This window comes from Nerophis lumbriciformis, linkage group LG07 (assembly GCF_033978685.3).
Source record: "Nerophis lumbriciformis linkage group LG07, RoL_Nlum_v2.1, whole genome shotgun sequence".
NCBI lineage: Eukaryota > Metazoa > Chordata > Actinopteri > Syngnathiformes > Syngnathidae > Nerophis > Nerophis lumbriciformis.
Window position 1 is genome coordinate 3,545,072 of NC_084554.2, and position 19,183 is coordinate 3,564,254.

A 19,183-nucleotide genomic window follows, 5' to 3' on the forward strand; every position below is an offset into this window, starting at 1 on the left:
TAAAACAATGATGGAGGCTTTTGGATGCTTTTTAGAGCGCTTTAAAGGCGGAATAGATCGAATCCCCATCAGCTGCATTGTTAGCCACCTATTGCTAGCTTTTATTGACGATTTGCAATGCAAAAAAAAAAAAACAAGACGTGTTCTTGTTCTTGCAAAAATTCCACAAAAGTGCAGTTACCCTTTAATGCAAAACTGCACTTTTTGGGGGGATTTTGCCTATCGTTCACAATCAAGGACAAGACGACGTACGCATTTTTTTAATAAACGTAAATGGAGCCAATGGGAGGTCCTCTATTCAGTCTATAAAAAAAAAAAAACCATTCAAAAAGCACCAACAATATTCCATTTACATCCCAAAACAAAGCGCAAGCTCAGAGGGGACAGAGCCTTCTCTGTTGCGGGTCCCAAACTCTGGAACGATCTCCCTCTCCACGTGAGACAGGCCCCTTCTTTGGCTATTTTTAAGACCCTTCTTAAAACCCATTTTTATTCACTGGCTTTTAACCCAGCATGAGACTTTAAACTGTTTTTAGCTTTTAACTTTTTTTAACTGTTTTTAACCTTTTAAACTTTTTTATCTAACAAATTGTTCTTAGGGTAATTTGCATTTGCTTTTTCAATGTGTATTTAGGGCCCGCATGGCCCATTGCATAAGGACTCCCACAGGGAGTCCTTATGCAATGGGACATAAGGACCTATTGAATTTGTAAGGTTTTATTATTCTTTATTCTTCCGCCGCCACATTAAACTGTAATTTGACCCACTTAACATGCTTCAAAACTCACCATATTTGACCCACACATCAGGACCTGCGAAAATTGCCTTTTTTAAAAAAAAAAACGAACCACAAAACTCAAAATTGCGCTATAGCGCCCCCTAGGAAAAAAAAACAAACTAGACTGCCTGTAACTCCCACTAGGAAGGTCGGAGAGACATGAAACAAAAACCTCTATGTAGGTCTGACTTACACCTACCTTTTATAATCGTACATTCTCGGGCTAAAATGAACAGGAAGTTGGCAATTCCCCCTTCAAGACAAAAAAGTACTAAAAACAGACACTATTGCCTCTTTGAGCTGTAATTTGACCCCCTTAACATGCTTCAAAACTCACCAAACTGAACACACACATCAGGACTGCCAAAAAGTGTGATATAATAAAAAAACCTAACCCCAAACCTCAAAATTGTGCTCTAGCGCAATTTTTTAATAAAACGCACAAAAAACTGCTCCTCGGATGAAAAAACTGACAAAACTGCCTGTAACTCCCACTGGGAAGGTCGGAGAGACATGAAACAAAAACCTCTATGTAGGTCTCACTTAGACCTACATTTCATAATTTGACAACTCCCAGCAAAAATCAACAGGAAGTTTGCTATTCCCCCTTCAAAACAAATTTTTTGTAAAAACCGGTCACCTTCCTTCAAAAACTATCTCCTCTGAGCGCGTTTGTCGTTTCGGCTTCAAACTAACACAGGAGAGAGATTAAACCCTTGTGTATAAAATAACAGAACAACTTTTTAATACCTGCTCCGGTTTTGATTTTATGACCCTTCAAAGACCCGCTGCGCTGATGCTGCTGCGCTGCTGTTTTTTTAAGATGGCTGCTTAAAAGCAGGAAGCACCAACGTGCCCACACAATGCAGACAAGGTAGGTACACTAGACAAAAGTCTTGGGACACTTCAGACTAAAAGTAGACAAAAGTATTGGGACACTTAGGACTGGCACCTGCCAAATACGCGGGCCCGACCAATGCTGCTTGCAGCTTTAATTTTATTTCTGTTTTAAATGTTATTTTTTAGTCTGTCCTTTGCCTCTATTTCTTTGTGGTGTACAGCCCTTTGTTCTTCAACTGTGCTTCTTTTTAAAGGGCTTTATAAATAAAGTTGGTATTGTATGGTATGGTACATTTGGTGACTTGAAGATATTTACCCATTATTAGTGATATTGTTATTATAAGTGCTAACACAGACATCGTTGGCTGGTGAGCTGCTTCCTCGGAAAAGGGGACAAAAAAAAATTAATAAAAACAAGTACAAATATACATTGTACGATTTAGTTAGTTAGTTTGTATATATAAAGGTTTATTTGAAATAGGGACAGATACAAAAACATAGATACCTGAAACAGTTATCCAATGTATGCATCATAGTGTTTGTAGCCAAAGCTAATTTACAACTAAGGCTGAAACGACGCGTCGACGTAGTCGACGTCATCGGTTACGTAAATACGTCGACGCCGTTTTTGTGCGTCGGCGCGTCGCATATTTACGTCACACTACTTTACTGTCATGGCGGAGCGCAAAGCAGACGATGCGAGCGAGGGGAAAAAAGCACGCCAAAAGTCGTCAAAAGTGTGGGAGTATTTCAATAAACGGCCTAATAATGTTGTTGTATGCACACTGTGTCGAGCGGAAATGGCCTATCATAGCAGCACAACGGCTATGAACGAACATTTGAAAAGAAAACCCCCGACAGCGTTCTTGCCATCACCATCAACAAGTCAATCGTCCGCGTGCGTATACGTTGTCATTATTACACAAAAACATGAATGTGTCATTTGTATCTGCGTTGTAAATTCATAAACTAAAGCACCGTTTCGCTCTGAGAGGCGCGTTTGGCGTGCCTGTTCAGTGTTTACAAAGACGCGCTCTCTTTAACGCTGTGGAGAGGCGGCGGCGGCGGCGTTGAGCGGCGAGGCGGGGCGCGCCGGGAGTATATGTAACGCCGGGAGTATATGTAACTGTTACAACATTAACAGTTACATGTACTATGTACAAACGAACAATTAACTTTCACTTTAATCATACTATCATTGTTGTGTTATTAAGCAAAATAAGCAATACTTTTACTTTTGTTGAAATGTTTACACTGTACACTTTTTTGTATTGGATGTTTAGCTTTATTTTTGCACATTTTAGCAAATAAGCAATACTTTTACTTTTGTTGAAATGTTTACACTTGTTACAGAATATTTCCGTTTTGCACTTTTTTGTATTGGATGTTTATCTTTATTTTTGCACATTTTAAAGCAAAATAAGCAATACTTTTACTTTTGAAATGCTTATACTATTGCAGAATATTAAGATTTGCACTGGATGTTTACTTTTATATTTGCATATTAAAAAGCAAATACGGTAAGCTACTTTTAATTTTGTTAAATGTTAAAAGTTTTAAATGTTTACATTGTTACAGAATATTTTGTCATGTTGTTGTCAATGTTGACTGAGTGGCCATACTTTTTTTTTTGGTAAATAAAAGCCATGCCTTTTGAAAAAACTGGCCTACATGTATTTTTTCCTCTTCATTTTAAATAAAAAAAAAAAATCGGTAAAAGGAAAAATAATCTATAGATTAATCGAAAAAATAATCTATAGATTAACCGATTAATCGAAAAAATAATCTATAGATTAATCGATAGAAAAATAATCGTTAGCTGCAGCCCTATTTACAACACTTGTCCCCAACAACAACACAGATCTAACATCATCAAAAATAGGAGAAAAATAAATAAATAATAATAATAATAATAAAGTTTATAATTATTATTTGTTATTTCTTTGGTCAGTGGTCAACAAAATAAACAAACAGTTTTACATAAACAAACAGTTGTACGTTCATAAATTGAAAATGTTAAGACCGAAAGGGTTTAGGCTGAAGTTGAAGACTTATTGCGCCTAACCCTATAAACCAGGGGTGCTCACACTTTTTCTGCAGGCGAGCTACTTTTCAATTGATCAAGTCGTGGAGATCTACCTCATTCATATATATAATTTATATTTACTTATTTATGAAACATATGTTTTTGTTAACAAGTTAAAGGTGTTTAATGATAATGCAAGCATGTTTAACACATACTTAATATTGTTAATAAATTAAAGGTGTTTAATGATAATACAAGTATGTTTAATACATATAGTTAATATTGTTAACAAGTTAAAGGTGTTTAATGATAATAAGAGCATGTTTAACACATATAGTTAATATTGTTAATAAATTAAAGGTGTTTAATGAAAATACAAGTATGTTTAATACATATAGTTAATATTGTTAACAAGTTAAAGGTGTTTAAAGATAATGCAAACATGTTTAACACATATAGTTACTATTGTTAACAAGTTAAAGATGTTTAGTGATAATGCAAGCATGTTTAACACATATAGTTAATATTGTTAATACATTAAAGGTGTTTAATGATAATACAAGAATGTTTAACACATAGTTAATATTGTTAACAAGTTAAAGGTGTTTAAAGATAATACAAGCATGTTTAACACTTATAGTTAATATTGGTAATAAGTTAAAGGTGTTTAAAGATAATACAAGCATGTTTAACACATATAGTTAATATTGTTAATAAGTTAAAAGTGTTTAGAGATGATACAAGCATGTTTAACACATATAGTTAATATTGTTAACAAGTTAAAGGTGTTTAAAGATAATACAAGCATGTTTAACACATATAGATTCCTTTCTTTCATGAAGACAAGAATATAAGTTGGTGTATTACCTGATTCTGATGACTTGCATTGATAGGAATCAGACAGTGGTGATGATAATGTCCGCATTTTCGAATGGAGGAGAAAAAAAGTCCTCCTTTCTGTCCAATACCACATGAAAGTGGTTGGTTTTTGGCATCTTATTTGTCCAGCTTCCGTACTCCTTTGTATACACTTTACAAGAAATACATTGTCGGCAAACTCCGTAGCTTGCTAGCTTGTGCACGCCAGCTTTCTGAGACTCTTATTTTGGTAGCGCAGGCAGGATGAAGCAGCGCTTTTATTGTGCAACTGTGCAGTCGGTCTTTGGAGTTTTGACGACAGGTACGGCGCCAGAGTCTGTTGAAATAAAGTGTTTCTCGCCTTCCAGTCGGTAATTTTAATGAGCTGGCAGCAGCCAGCGTCATCTCAGAAGACCCTCGGGTGCCGTGAATGTCAATCAAGTGACCAAAGTGACGTCATAGTGAAGATTTATGATCGCTCATTTTTAGGACTATTTTTTTAATGCCTGGCTGGTGATCGACTGACACACCCTCCGAGATCGACCGGTAGCTCGTGATCGACGTAATGAGCACCCCTGCTATAAACAATGTTAAATACAAGATGAGCTTTCAAAAATTATGAAATTTCCTTTGCACAACATATTATAAATACACCTTGTACACAACATAAACACTGTTCAATTATATACACAGTAAAGACATGTGTACACGTGTTAGTTAAACCTTTGTACCAATTATAAAAAAACATTTATACTTCCATTATTATTTATATCCCACATTTAGTTTGTAATCAACATTGATCATAGTATTTACTACTGTGTTGATTCATGAGTGATATATTTTTCCAAAACAGAAAGTGTTTTTTAACCTGCAGCATAAAAATGTGATTAGCTCATAGACAATAACTATTTTTAGTAGTTTTTTGTTTGTTTTTTGTTTTAAATAGGGCATACTAACAGTATAAATAAATATACAGTAGTTAAGGCAATTAGACCCTTTAATAGTAATATTGATGACACATTTTCATATTAACATCTGGGATTATGAATCATTTTAACACGATGTTGTAAAATTGTCAATTGTATCCTTGAAGATTTTGTATTCAGCTTTTATTGTGTGTACAGGCACACATTTACAACATCCTGGCACTCTCAGCTACTTAAAGGAGTCCTATTAAAATGTTGTTTCCTACATTAAAAACACGTGCCGCACCAGCTTTCAAATCCCATATAAAGGTGTGGGCAGCGTGTCTGAAACCCCTGGTTTATACATAGCACAAAGCAAAAAAAAATCTTTGTATACAGTGTTATTTCATTTAAAACTTCACACATTTTTTGCGGCTCCCATAGTTTTCTATAATTTGTGAAACCGGTCAAAATGGCTCTTTGACTGATAAAGGTTGCGACCCCTGGTCTAGTCTCTTACGTGAATGAGATAAATAATATTATTTGATATTTTACGCTAATGTGTTAATCATTTCCAGTGTTGGGTTAGTTACTGAAAACCAGTAACTAGTTACAGTTACTAGTTACTTTATTTCAAAAGTAACTCAGTTACTAACTCAGTTACTTACACCAAAAAGTAATGCGTTACTGTGAAAAGTAACTAGTTACTTCTTTTTTTCTTCTTTTTTTTTTTAAAGCTCCCATTAATGCCCTTTTTGCCTTCATTTCAGTACTGTTATTGCACTGGAGAATAATACAATCTGTTGATCAACTTGACATACATTTTTATTTTCCTTTTAACATAATTAATGAAAAACAGTGCAACATAAAAAGGCATTCCTCCTTTCTTTAAACTTGGACCAATGACCATGAATAAAAAACAAGTTAAAGTGCAACATAAGAAGGCACATCATCTTCCTTGAAACATAAAGCCTGACATCTGGAGTGATGCTGCTGTCTTCCACACTTGGAGCCATGGATTGTAGAATCCTTGTTTTCAGTGGCAGGATCATTGACACAGATGGTGAAGTTTCAGTGCTCAGTAGAGATGGAACACTTTTGAGGGGTTTAAGCACCTGGAGGACCTCATCTGCCACTCTCACATCATCATCAGACAGGGTGACATTTGTCTTCAGGGTGTTGTGGGTCAATGCAGAGTATATAGCTGCCTGCTGCTCCAACATATCATAAGTGGAGTTCCACCTCGTTGGGACATCATGTATGAGCAGGCAGCTTTAGCATTTCTTGCTTTGTCTTAAGCACATGAGCAGCTGTTGTGCTTGGGTGGAAGTAAGAAACCTTCCTGATCCTCCCAAAGAGGCGCTCCATCCTATTGACTGAGATTCCCTTCTGTGATGCCAAATTCACTACATGTGCAAAGCACCTATCTGTGGTCCCAGTCCTGCCTCATTCTCTGTAATTATTTGATTTTTGGCATTATCACGTGTGACTGGGATATCTTTATCTTCCATTCCTCCACTGCTTGTGTCAGCACCTGCGCAAGGTGACTCTCGTAGACGGGGCGTGTCTTCTCGTCTCCCAGTCTGCTGTGATGAAGTGAGCGCTTATAGTTCCGCTGGACGTCCAGCCGTCTGTCATGAGCGCAACAGATGATGCTCGGGATAGTTCGTCCACAACTTTTTTCTTCTCCTGCTCATAAAGATCTGGCACAATCTTATTGCTGAAGTGGGTGCGCGACGGGATGTCGTAACGTGGTTCAAGCACGTTCAGCATGTGTTTAAAACCCTCGTTTTGCACAACCGAGTCTGCACTTATAAACACACCGATTCAATGGCGGGGGCGTTCAAGCTCCTCCGTTACTCCGCTCGCCATGACCACGCTGTGTGTGGACTGAACGTGCCAACAACTTTTTTTTTTGTTTCATATATCAAACCGCGTGTGTGCGTCATCCCCTCCCCACACCCACACACACACACACACATAGACCGCGCCTCTTTTCTTCTCTCCGGCTTGTGACAGAGGAAGATTCAGAAGAACGACACCGCAGCGCTTCTGTTTCTAGCCGATACTACATCAAAAGTAACGTAAAATAACGCAGTAACGCATCATGTAGTAACGGTAACTAAATTACTGAATTAAAAAAAATAACGCGTTAGATTACTAGTTACCGCCGAAACTAACGGCGTTACAGTAACGCGTTACTTTGTAACGCGTTAGTCCCAACACTGATCATTTCACACATAAGTCACTCCTGAGTATAAGTCGCACCCCCGGCCAAACTATGAAAAAAACTGCGACTTATAGTCCGAAAAATACGGTATATATATATACTGTGTATAAACAACTTTAACACTGTTACAAATATGTGCCACACTGTGAACCCAAACCAAACAAGAATGACAAACACATTTCAGGAGAACATCCGCACCGTAAACACACATAAAAAAATATATATATTTACACACACACACACACAAAAAATCACTTCCTATTCTCTACTGCTCACTAGTGTTACCATATCTGAGTTATTGTGCAGAAATATGGGGAAATAATTACAAAAGTACACTTCATTCATTAACGGTGTTGCAAAAAAGATCAGTTAGAATAATACATAATGTTGGATATAGAGAACACACAAATCCTTTATTTATTGAATCAAAGATTCTGAAATTCTACGACATAGTGAATTTGCAAACAGCTAAAATGATACACAAAGCAAACTATAACCTGCTACCCAAGAATATACAACAATTCTTCTCAAAAAAAGAGGAGAAATATAATCTTAGGGAGAAATGTAATTTAAAACATTTGTATGCACGTACAACACTTAAGACCTTCAGTATATCAGTATGTGGAATTAAATGATGGAATGGATTAAGCAAAGCAATCAAACAATGTACTAATATGATCCACTTCAAGAAACTCTTCAAACTTAAAGTGTTTACAAAGTACAAAGAAGAAGAACCATGATAAACATTCTGAAATTATTTAACTCATCCATTCTTTCATTCTTTCACTCACAAAATAATCTTACTCATCTCAACATATGAAATGTAACTTACTTCACCAATTATTATTTATTTACTTATTTTATTGTGATTACTTATGGAGTATATTGTGAATAAATTGAGAACAGGAAGTGAACTGTTATGTAAAAGAAAAGGGGTAGGATTAAATAAGCTCTGCTTCTTCCTACTCCTTTTCGAACATGTTGAAAAGAGAAACTGGAGATTGTGATGTATCATGTTGTATACTTGCATGTTCCAAATAAACTCAAACTAACTAACACACACGCACACGCACAAGCACACACACACTAGAGATGCGCGGATAGGCAATTATTTCATCCGCAACCGCATCAGAAAGTCGTCAACCATCCGCAATCCACCCGATCTAACATTTGATCAGAACCGCATCCGCCCGCACCCGCCCGTTGTTATATATCTAATATAGACGATGCAAGGCATTAGTGAGGTTATAAAGCTTTTGCCTGTTAAAGAAAGGAGACTGATCCAATGCAGCACAGACATTCGCGTGCCACGCTGTCACGACCCAGACGCACACCAGTGCGCAATCATATGGGAGCCGCGCTGAGCGCACCTCCAAGCGCGTCTCGCTGCCGGCGACGGCCGGGTATATGGGCCCGACGCTCCAGCGCCATCCATTTTCAGGGCTAGTTGATTCGGCAGGTGGGTTGTTACACACTCCTTAGCGGGTTCCAACTTCCATGGCCACCGTCCTGCTGTCTATATCAACCAGGGTGAGCCCCACCCCTTTCGTGAGCGCACTGCGCGCGGAGTGACCCCTGTTACGCGCCCCCGGCAACAGGGGTGGCGGGCAGGTAAGCTGCGCGGGCGGAGCGCGCGGAGTGACCCCTGTTACGAGCCCCCGGCCACGGGGGTGGCGGGCAGGTAAGCTGCTTACCTGCTGCGCGTGACGCCGGCCGCGGCGAAGGCAGACGAGGCGGGGTGTCGGTGCGGTGGGCGCGGTGGTGACCCTGGACTTGCGTCGGGCCCTTCTCGCGGATCGCCTCAGCTACGGCTCCCGGTGGGGCCCTCTCGGGGGAAGGGGCCTCGGTCCCGGACCCCGGCGAGGCGTCCCTTCTCCGCTCCGTAAAAGTGTCCATCTCTTTTTTTTTTTCTTCTTCTGTTGTGGCATATGCAGCAGGTGCCTGCTCGTTTTTCGTATGTGGGTAACAACATTTAACTATGTATATATATTTCCCAATTGGTTTAACTGCCACCCGCCTGAATCTATTTAAAATCTAATTTTTTTCTATTTCAATTAACCACCCGACCCGACCCGAACCGCGGATAAAATCAAATTTTTTTTAATTTCATCCGCCCGATCCGCGGACTCCGCGGTTGTGCCCGCAAACCGCGCATCTCTAACACACACACACACACACACACACACACACACACACACACACACACACACACACACACACACACACACACACACACACACACACACACACACACACACACACACACACACACACACACACACACACACACACACACACACACACACACACACACACACACACACACACACACACACACACACACAGTATCTTCAAAAAAAGGTAATTCTTACTACAGTACATACCTGGGAGTCAACTGGACATCCTTCAATTGAGTAGAGGGTTCACTCTTCTCAACCCTTTTCAGCGAAAGTTGCGTCTGTGCATCCACTAATTCCACGTGAGGCTTTGATGTACGTGCAGTTTCCCGTGCATCCTTGGGCAGAGAACAGAGGCGTTTTAGCACTTATACTGTAACGTTGCACTTGATATTTATTTACTCAGAGTGTTTTGAGGAGGCGTTAACTGCAACAGTGTTAAACCGAGCAATCATTTTGGGGCAAAAAAGTATTTAGTCAGCCACCGATTGTGCAAGTTCTCCCACTTTAAATGATGACAGAGGTCTGTAATTTTCATCATAGGTACACTTCAACTGTGAGAGACAGAATGTGAAAAAAAAATCCAGGAATTCACATTGTAGGATTTTTAAAGAATTTATTTGTAAATTATGGTGGAAAATAAGTATTTGGTCAATAACAAAAATTCTACTCAATACTTTATAATATAACCTTTGTTGGCAATAACAGAGGTCAAACGATTACTATAGGTCTTTACCAGGTTTGCACACACAGTAGCTGGTATTTTGGCCCATTCCTCCATGCAGATCTTCTCGAGAGCAGTGATGTTTTGGGGCTGTCGCCGGGCAACACGGACTTTCAACTCCCTCCACAGATTTTCTATGGGGTTGAGGTCTGGAGACTGGCTAGGCCACTCCAGGACTTTCAAATTCTTCTAACAGAGCCACTCCTTCGTTGCCCGGGCGGTGTGTTTGGGATCATTGTCATGCTGGAAGACCCAGCCACGTTTCATCTTCAAAGCTCTCACTGATGGAAGGAGGTTTTGGCTCAAAATCTCACGATACACGGCCCCATTCATTCTTTCCTTAACACGGATCAGTCGGCCTGTCCCCTTGGCAGAAAAACAACCCCAAAACATGATGTTTCCACCCCCATGCTTCACAGTAGGTATGGTGTTCTTGGGATGCAACTCAGTATTCTTCTTCCTCCAAACACGACGAGTTGAGTTTATACCAAAAAGTTCTATTTTGGTTTCATCTGACCACATGACATTCTCCCAATCATCCATGTGCTCTCTGGCAAACTTCAGACGGGCTGGCTTAAGCAGGGGGACACGTCTGGCACTGCAGGATTTGATTCCCTGTCGGCGTAGTGTGTTACTGATGGTAACCTTTGTTACTTTGGTCCCAGCTCTCTGCAGGTCATTCACCAGGTCCCCCCGTATGGTTCTGGGATTTTTGCTCACCGTTCTCATAATCATTTTGACCCTACAGGATGAGATCTTGCGTGGAGCCCCAGATCGAGGGAGATTATCAGTGGTCTTGTATGTCTTCCATTTTCTGATAATTGCTCCCACAGTTGATTTTTTCACACCAAGCTTCTTGCCTATTGTAGATTCACTCTTCACAGTCTGGTGCAGGTCTACAATTATTTTCCTGGTGTCCTTCGACAGCTCTTTGGTCTTGGCCATAGTGGAGTTTGGAGTCTGACTGTTTGAGGCTGTGGACAGGTGTCTTTTATACAGATAACGAGTTCAAACAGGTGCCATTAATACAGTTAACGAGTGGAGGACAGAAGAGCTTCTTAAAGAAGAAGTTACAGGTCTGTGAGAGCCAGAGATCTTCCTTGTTTGAAGTGACCAAATACTTATCTGTGGAGGGAGTTGAAAGTCCGTGTTGCCCGGCGACAGCCCCAAAACATCACTGCTCTCGAGAAGATCTGCATGGAGGAATGGGCCAAAATACCAGCTACTGTGTGTGCAAACCTGGTAAAGACCTATAGTAATCGTTTGACCTCTGTTATTGCCAACAAAGGTTGTATTATAAAGTATTGAGTAGAATTTTTGTTATTGACCAAATACTTATTTTCCACCATAATTTACAAATAAATTCTTTAAAATTCCTACAATGTGAATTCCTGGATTTTCTCTTCACATTCTGTCTCTCACAGTTGAAGTGTACCTATGATGAAAATTACAGACCTCTGTCATCATTTTAAGTGGGAGAACTTGCACAATCGGTGGCTGACTAAATACTTTTTTGCCCCACTATATTCTGTGTTTTGTGCAGAAATAACTTTTTTTTTTTAGCCATTTCAGTGCACCCTTGCAAAATGTAAAAAAATAAATGCAAGCAGACACACTCACACCTTTGTGTCAGTGTTTCCACTATTACTTTCATTTGTGTTTGAAAGTAAAAAACAGTCTGGTGTGCATGCCAATAAGACATAAATAGTTAGCAGGCAGCAGAGGTTTTAATCACACTTGTCATTGGTTGTTAGCAGCATTTTAAATGGCAGAGGGGAAGATTTAATATGTACTCTGGATTGTTCAAGCCGGAGCCAAAACGTGGCCAATCACGTCTCCACAGACGTGTTTTTATTCAAAATATCAACCGTGGAGTGAACTACAACTGGAAACATCGCAGTCAATCCAACTCACCACGGAGTTTGATTTTACTCAAGCTAATTGACCTTCTTTAATTCCATTATATGTGTAATGGACAAAAGCCATCTGCGTCCCCAGAAGGAAACGCTCAAATATGTCTTTGACATGCTTCAATAAAAAGCAACATTAGCGATTACAACACACAAAAAAGGCATGAAGCAGGACTGAACCCTGATATTCTCAGCAATGAAATGTAGTCGTTAACACGTTTGCATTTTTCTAAGTCTGAAATGTGCACAAGTATATTTAATTCAACAGCTGTAAATTTAAGTTTAAAAAAAAAAAAATCTTTCCGTGACCAAAATCCTTTAAAGCTACAACAGTTGGGATTCATTTTAGGATTTTTTTTCATGCAAATACATAGTATGGCCAATTTCCAATCTTGCCTGGATGTCAAAATGAATCCAACACAAAGTTTCTTCCTTGTATTATTGCCTTCCTTATTCAGCATATCTCATGACTTCACTGGTCAATCAATCAATTAATCAATCAATGTTCATTTATATAGCCCTAAATCACAAGTGTCTCAAAGGGCTGCACAAGCCACAACCACATCCGCGGTACAGAGCCCACTTAAGGGCAAGGAAAAACTCACAACCCAGTGGGCCGTCGATGTGAATGACTATGAGAAACCTTGGAGAGGACCGCATATGTGGGTGACCCCCCCTCTAGGGGAGACCGGATGCAACGGACGTTGAGTGGATCTGACATAATAGTGTGAGAGTCCAGTCCATAGTGGATCTAACATAATAGTGTGAGAGTCCAGTCCATAGTGGATCTAACATAATAGTGTGAGAGTCCAGTCCATAGTAGATCTAACATAATAGTGTGAGTCCAGTCCATAGTGGATCTAACATAAAAGTGAGAGTCCAGTCCATAGTGGATCTAACATAATAGTGAGAGTCCAGTCCATAGTTGATCTAACATAAAAGTGAGAGTCCAGTCCATAGTGGATCTAACATAAAAGTGAGAGTCCAGTCCATAGTGGATCTAACATAATAGAGAGAGTCCAGTCCATAGTGGATCTAACATAAAAGTGAGAGTCCAGTCCATAGTGGATCTAACATAATAGTGTGAGAGTCCAGTCCATAGTGGATCTAACATAATAGTGTGAGAGTCCAGTCCATAGTGGATCTAACATAGTGAGAGTCCAGTCCATAGTGAATCTAACATAATAGTGAGAGTCCAGTCCATAGTGGATCTAACATAATAGTGAAAGTCCAGTCCATAGTGGATCTAACATAATAGTGTGAGTCCAGTCCATAGTGGATCTAACATAATAGTGAGAGTCCAGTCCATAGTGGATCTAACATAATAGTGTGAGTCCAGTCCATAGTGGATCTAACATAATAGTGTGAGAGTCCAGTCCATAGTGGATCTAACATAATAGTGAGAGTCCAGTCCAAAGTGGATCTAACATAGTGAGAGTCCAGTCCATAGTGGATCTAACATAATAGTGAGAGTCCAGTCCATAGTGGATCTAACATAATAGTGTGAGTGTTCAGTCCATAGTGGATCTAACATAATAGTGTGAGTCTAGTCCATAGTGGATCTAACATAATAGTGTGAGAGTCCAGTCCATAGTGGATCTAACATAATAGTGTGAGTCTAGTCCATAGTGGATCTAACATAATAGTGTGAAAGTCCAGTCCATAGTGGATCTAACATAATAGTGTGAGAGTCCAGTCCATAGTGGATCCAACATAATAGTGTGAGAGTCCAGTCCATAGTGGATCCAACATAATAGTGAGAGTCCAATCCATAGTGGATCTAACACAATAGTGAAAGTCCAGTCCATAGTGGATCTAACATAATAGTGTGAGAGTCCAGTCCATAGTGGATCTAACATAATAGTGAGAGTCCAGTCCATAGTGGATCTAACATAATAGTGAGAGTCCAGTCCATAGTGGATCTAACATAATAGTGTGAGTCCAGTCCATAGTGGATCTAACATAATAGTGAGAGTCCAGTCCATAGTGGATCTAACATAATAGTGAGAGTCCAGTCCATAGTGGATATAACATAATAGTGAGAGTCCAGTCCATAGTGGATCTAACATAATAGTGAGAGTCCAGTCCATAGTGGATCTAACATAATAGTGAGAGTCCAGTCCATAGTGGATCTAACATAATAGTAAGAGTCCAATCCGTAGTTGATCTAACATAATAGTGAGAGTCCAGTCCATAGTGGATCTAACATAATAGTGAGAGTCCAGTCCATAGTGGATCTAACATAATAGAGAGAGTCCAGTCCATAGTGGATCTAACATAATAGTGAGAGTCCAGTCCATAGTGGATCTAACATAATAGAGAGAGTCCAGTCCATAGTGGATCTAACATAATAGTGAGAGTCCAGTCCATAGTGGATATAACATAATAGTGAGAGTCCAGTCCATAGTGGATCCAACATAATAGTGTGAGAGTCCAGTCCATAGTGGATCTAACATAATAGAGAGAGTCCAGTCCATAGTGGATCTAACATAATAGTGAGAGTCCAGTCCATAGTTGATCTAACATAATAGTGAGAGTCCAGTCCATAGTTGATCTAACATAATAGTGAGAGTCCAGTCCATAGTGGATCTAACATAATAGTGCGAGAGTCCAGTCCATAGTGGATCTAACATAATAGAGAGAGTCCAGTCCATAGTGGATCTAACATAATAGAGAGAGTCCAGTCCATAGTGGATCTAACATAATAGTGAGAGTCCAGTCCATAGTGGATCTAACATAATAGTGAGAGTCCAGTCCATAGTGGATCTAACATAATAGTGAGAGTCCAGTCCATAGTGGATCTAACATAAAAGTGAGAGTCCAGTCCATAGTGGATCTAACATAATAGAGAGAGTCCAGTCCATAGTGGATCTAACATAAAAGTGAGAGTCCAGTCCATAGTGGATCTAACATAATAGTGTGAGAGTCCAGTCCATAGTGGATCTAACATAATAGTGTGAGAGTCCAGTCCATAGTGGATCTAACATAGTGAGAGTCCAGTCCATAGTGAATCTAACATAATAGTGAGAGTCCAGTCCATAGTGGATCTAACATAATAGTGAAAGTCCAGTCCATAGTGGATCTAACATAATAGTGTGAGTCCAGTCCATAGTGGATCTAACATAATAGTGAGAGTCCAGTCCATAGTGGATCTAACATAATAGTGTGAGTCCAGTCCATAGTGGATCTAACATAATAGTGTGAGAGTCCAGTCCATAGTGGATCTAACATAATAGTGAGAGTCCAGTCCAAAGTGGATCTAACATAGTGAGAGTCCAGTCCATAGTGGATCTAACATAATAGTGAGAGTCCAGTCCATAGTGGATCTAACATAATAGTGTGAGTGTTCAGTCCATAGTGGATCTAACATAATAGTGTGAGTCTAGTCCATAGTGGATCTAACATAATAGTGTGAGAGTCCAGTCCATAGTGGATCTAACATAATAGTGTGAGTCTAGTCCATAGTGGATCTAACATAATAGTGTGAAAGTCCAGTCCATAGTGGATCTAACATAATAGTGTGAGAGTCCAGTCCATAGTGGATCCAACATAATAGTGTGAGAGTCCAGTCCATAGTGGATCCAACATAATAGTGAGAGTCCAATCCATAGTGGATCTAACACAATAGTGAAAGTCCAGTCCATAGTGGATCTAACATAATAGTGTGAGAGTCCAGTCCATAGTGGATCTAACATAATAGTGAGAGTCCAGTCCATAGTGGATCTAACATAATAGTGAGAGTCCAGTCCATAGTGGATCTAACATAATAGTGTGAGTCCAGTCCATAGTGGATCTAACATAATAGTGAGAGTCCAGTCCATAGTGGATCTAACATAATAGTGAGAGTCCAGTCCATAGTGGATATAACATAATAGTGAGAGTCCAGTCCATAGTGGATCTAACATAATAGTGAGAGTCCAGTCCATAGTGGATCTAACATAATAGTGAGAGTCCAGTCCATAGTGGATCTAACATAATAGTAAGAGTCCAATCCGTAGTTGATCTAACATAATAGTGAGAGTCCAGTCCATAGTGGATCTAACATAATAGTGAGAGTCCAGTCCATAGTGGATCTAACATAATAGAGAGAGTCCAGTCCATAGTGGATCTAACATAATAGTGAGAGTCCAGTCCATAGTGGATCTAACATAATAGAGAGAGTCCAGTCCATAGTGGATCTAACATAATAGTGAGAGTCCAGTCCATAGTGGATATAACATAATAGTGAGAGTCCAGTCCATAGTGGATCCAACATAATAGTGTGAGAGTCCAGTCCATAGTGGATCTAACATAATAGAGAGAGTCCAGTCCATAGTGGATCTAACATAATAGTGAGAGTCCAGTCCATAGTTGATCTAACATAATAGTGAGAGTCCAGTCCATAGTTGATCTAACATAATAGTGAGAGTCCAGTCCATAGTGGATCTAACATAATAGTGCGAGAGTCCAGTCCATAGTGGATCTAACATAATAGAGAGAGTCCAGTCCATAGTGGATCTAACATAATAGAGAGAGTCCAGTCCATAGTGGATCTAACATAATAGTGAGAGTCCAGTCCATAGTGGATCTAACATAATAGTGAGAGTCCAGTCCATAGTGGATCTAACATAATAGTGAGAGTCCAGTCCATAGTGGATCTAACATAATAGTAAGAGTCCAGTCCATAGTGGATCTAACATAATAGTGAGAGTCCAGTCCATAGTGGATCTAACATAATAGTGAGAATCCAGTCTATAGTGGATCTAACATAATAGTGTGAGAGTCCAGTCCATAGTGGATCTAACATAATAGTGAGAATCCAGTCTATAGTGGATCTAACATAATAGAGAGAGTCCAGTCCATAGTGGATCTAACATAATAGTGAGAGTCCAGTCCATAGTGGATCTAACATAATAGTGAGAGTCCAGTCCATAGTGGATCTAACATAATAGTGAGAGTCCAGTCCATAGTGGATCTAACATAATAGTGTGAGAGTCCAGTCCATAGTGGATCCAACATAATAGTGAGAGTCCAATCCATGAAATGTAGGTCTAAGTCAGACCTACATAGAGGTTTTTGTTTCATGTCTCTCCGACCTTCCTAGTGGGAGTTACAGGCAGTCTAGTTTTCTTTTTTCCTAGGGGGCGCTAGAGCGCAATTTTGAGTTTTGTGGTTCGTTTTTTTTTTTAAAAGGCAATTTTTGCAGGTCCTGATGTGTGGGTCAAATATGGTGAGTTTTGAAGCATGTTAAGTGGGTCAAATTACAGTTTAATGTGGCGGCGGAAGAATAAAGAATAAAGAATAAAACCTTACAAATTCAATAGGTCCTTATGTCCCATTGCATAAGGACTCCCTTTGGGAGTCCTTATGCAATGGGCCATGCGGGCCCTAATTAGCTAACCTCAATGAACCCAAAAATACCTTAAAATAAGTATATTCTCACTAATAACAACTGTACTACTATATGAGTACTTATGTTCTATTGTTTCATTGAAAATAAAACAGCAAAGTCCATTTGGCTGTCATCTGTTTTAATTATGAGACACAATTGTGTCAAAGTCATGATATTTATTTTTTTTCCATGCTTGAAATAAGAAATGATGACTTTAAAAAAGTAGTTTTCTACTTGTGAGTGTTGATGACACAGCTTTGCAACACTTGATATTTTAGTTTCAAGCATGTTTTACTCAATATAGGTCATCAAATCTCAGCTACAAGCTGTAATATCTTACTGAGATCATTTAGGACCAAAACACTTCAAACAAGTAAAACAAATATAAAATCTGCTTAGTGAGAAGAATGATTTTATCAGACAGAAAATAAGCAAATATCAACCTTATTTGAGATATTTCGTCTTACTTAGATTTCAGTTTTTGCATGTAGGCCTATGTAATCGTTAAATAAAACCTCTGCTTAGTTTTTTTTATAAAGTGTGTTTAACATTTTTGGGCACTGCAACATTACACACAGTTTGAACAGTAACACTGTGTTTGAATATAGAAAAATAAAACACTCCAATTTAATCAGGTGATTACTTGGCGTATTACTAGATTGGGAATCAATGTTGATAATAGAGGTAAATTACTGGTATTGTTCATTATCAATAGTGATATTTCTATTGGTATTTGTATTGATCCATGTGTAGTGTAATAATGCTCATTGACATTTCTGTATTCATATATATTTCGCTAACTGCTTCTTTGCTATCACTTTTACCATCATATTTGTACATATCCTATTTGCTGATGTTGCTCTATTGTTGTTGTTGTTGTCTCTCTGTCTTATCACCCTCTTGTCCCCACAATTTCCCTCTCTTTCTTCCTTTTTCTCTCTTTCTATCCCCTCCTGCACCAAATGATAATATAAATACATTTAATAAAGTCAAATACAAATAAGTAGAGATGTCGGACTGCCAATATTATCGGCCGATAAATGCTTTAAAACGTAATATCGGAAATTATCGGTATCGGTTTCAAAAAGTAAAATGTATGACTTTTTAAAACGCGGCTGTGTACACAGCCATACAGGTCACACTGAGGGTGGCCGTATAAACAACTTTAATACTGTGAGCCCACGCCACACTGTGAACCCACACCAAACAAGAATGGCAAACACATTTCGGGAGAACATCCGCACCGTAACACAACATAAAGACAACAGAACAAATACCCAGAATCCCTTTGCAGCACTAACTCTTCCGGGACGCTTTTTTGTTTTTGTTTTGAAAATGTAATTTTGTTTATAGATTATATGCAA

General features: G+C 39.1%; 1 protein-coding gene across 1 annotated transcript in view; it reads right to left on the reverse strand.

Moving 5' to 3' along the window:
* odad2 (outer dynein arm docking complex subunit 2) overlaps positions 1-19,183 on the reverse strand; it is a 250,447-nt gene that overhangs the window by 181,333 nt on the left and 49,931 nt on the right. The window contains exon 8 of the mRNA XM_061965922.2: positions 10,022-10,152. Coding sequence (XP_061821906.1) covers positions 10,022-10,152 — 131 coding nt within the window. The remainder of the gene's footprint in view (positions 1-10,021; positions 10,153-19,183) is intronic.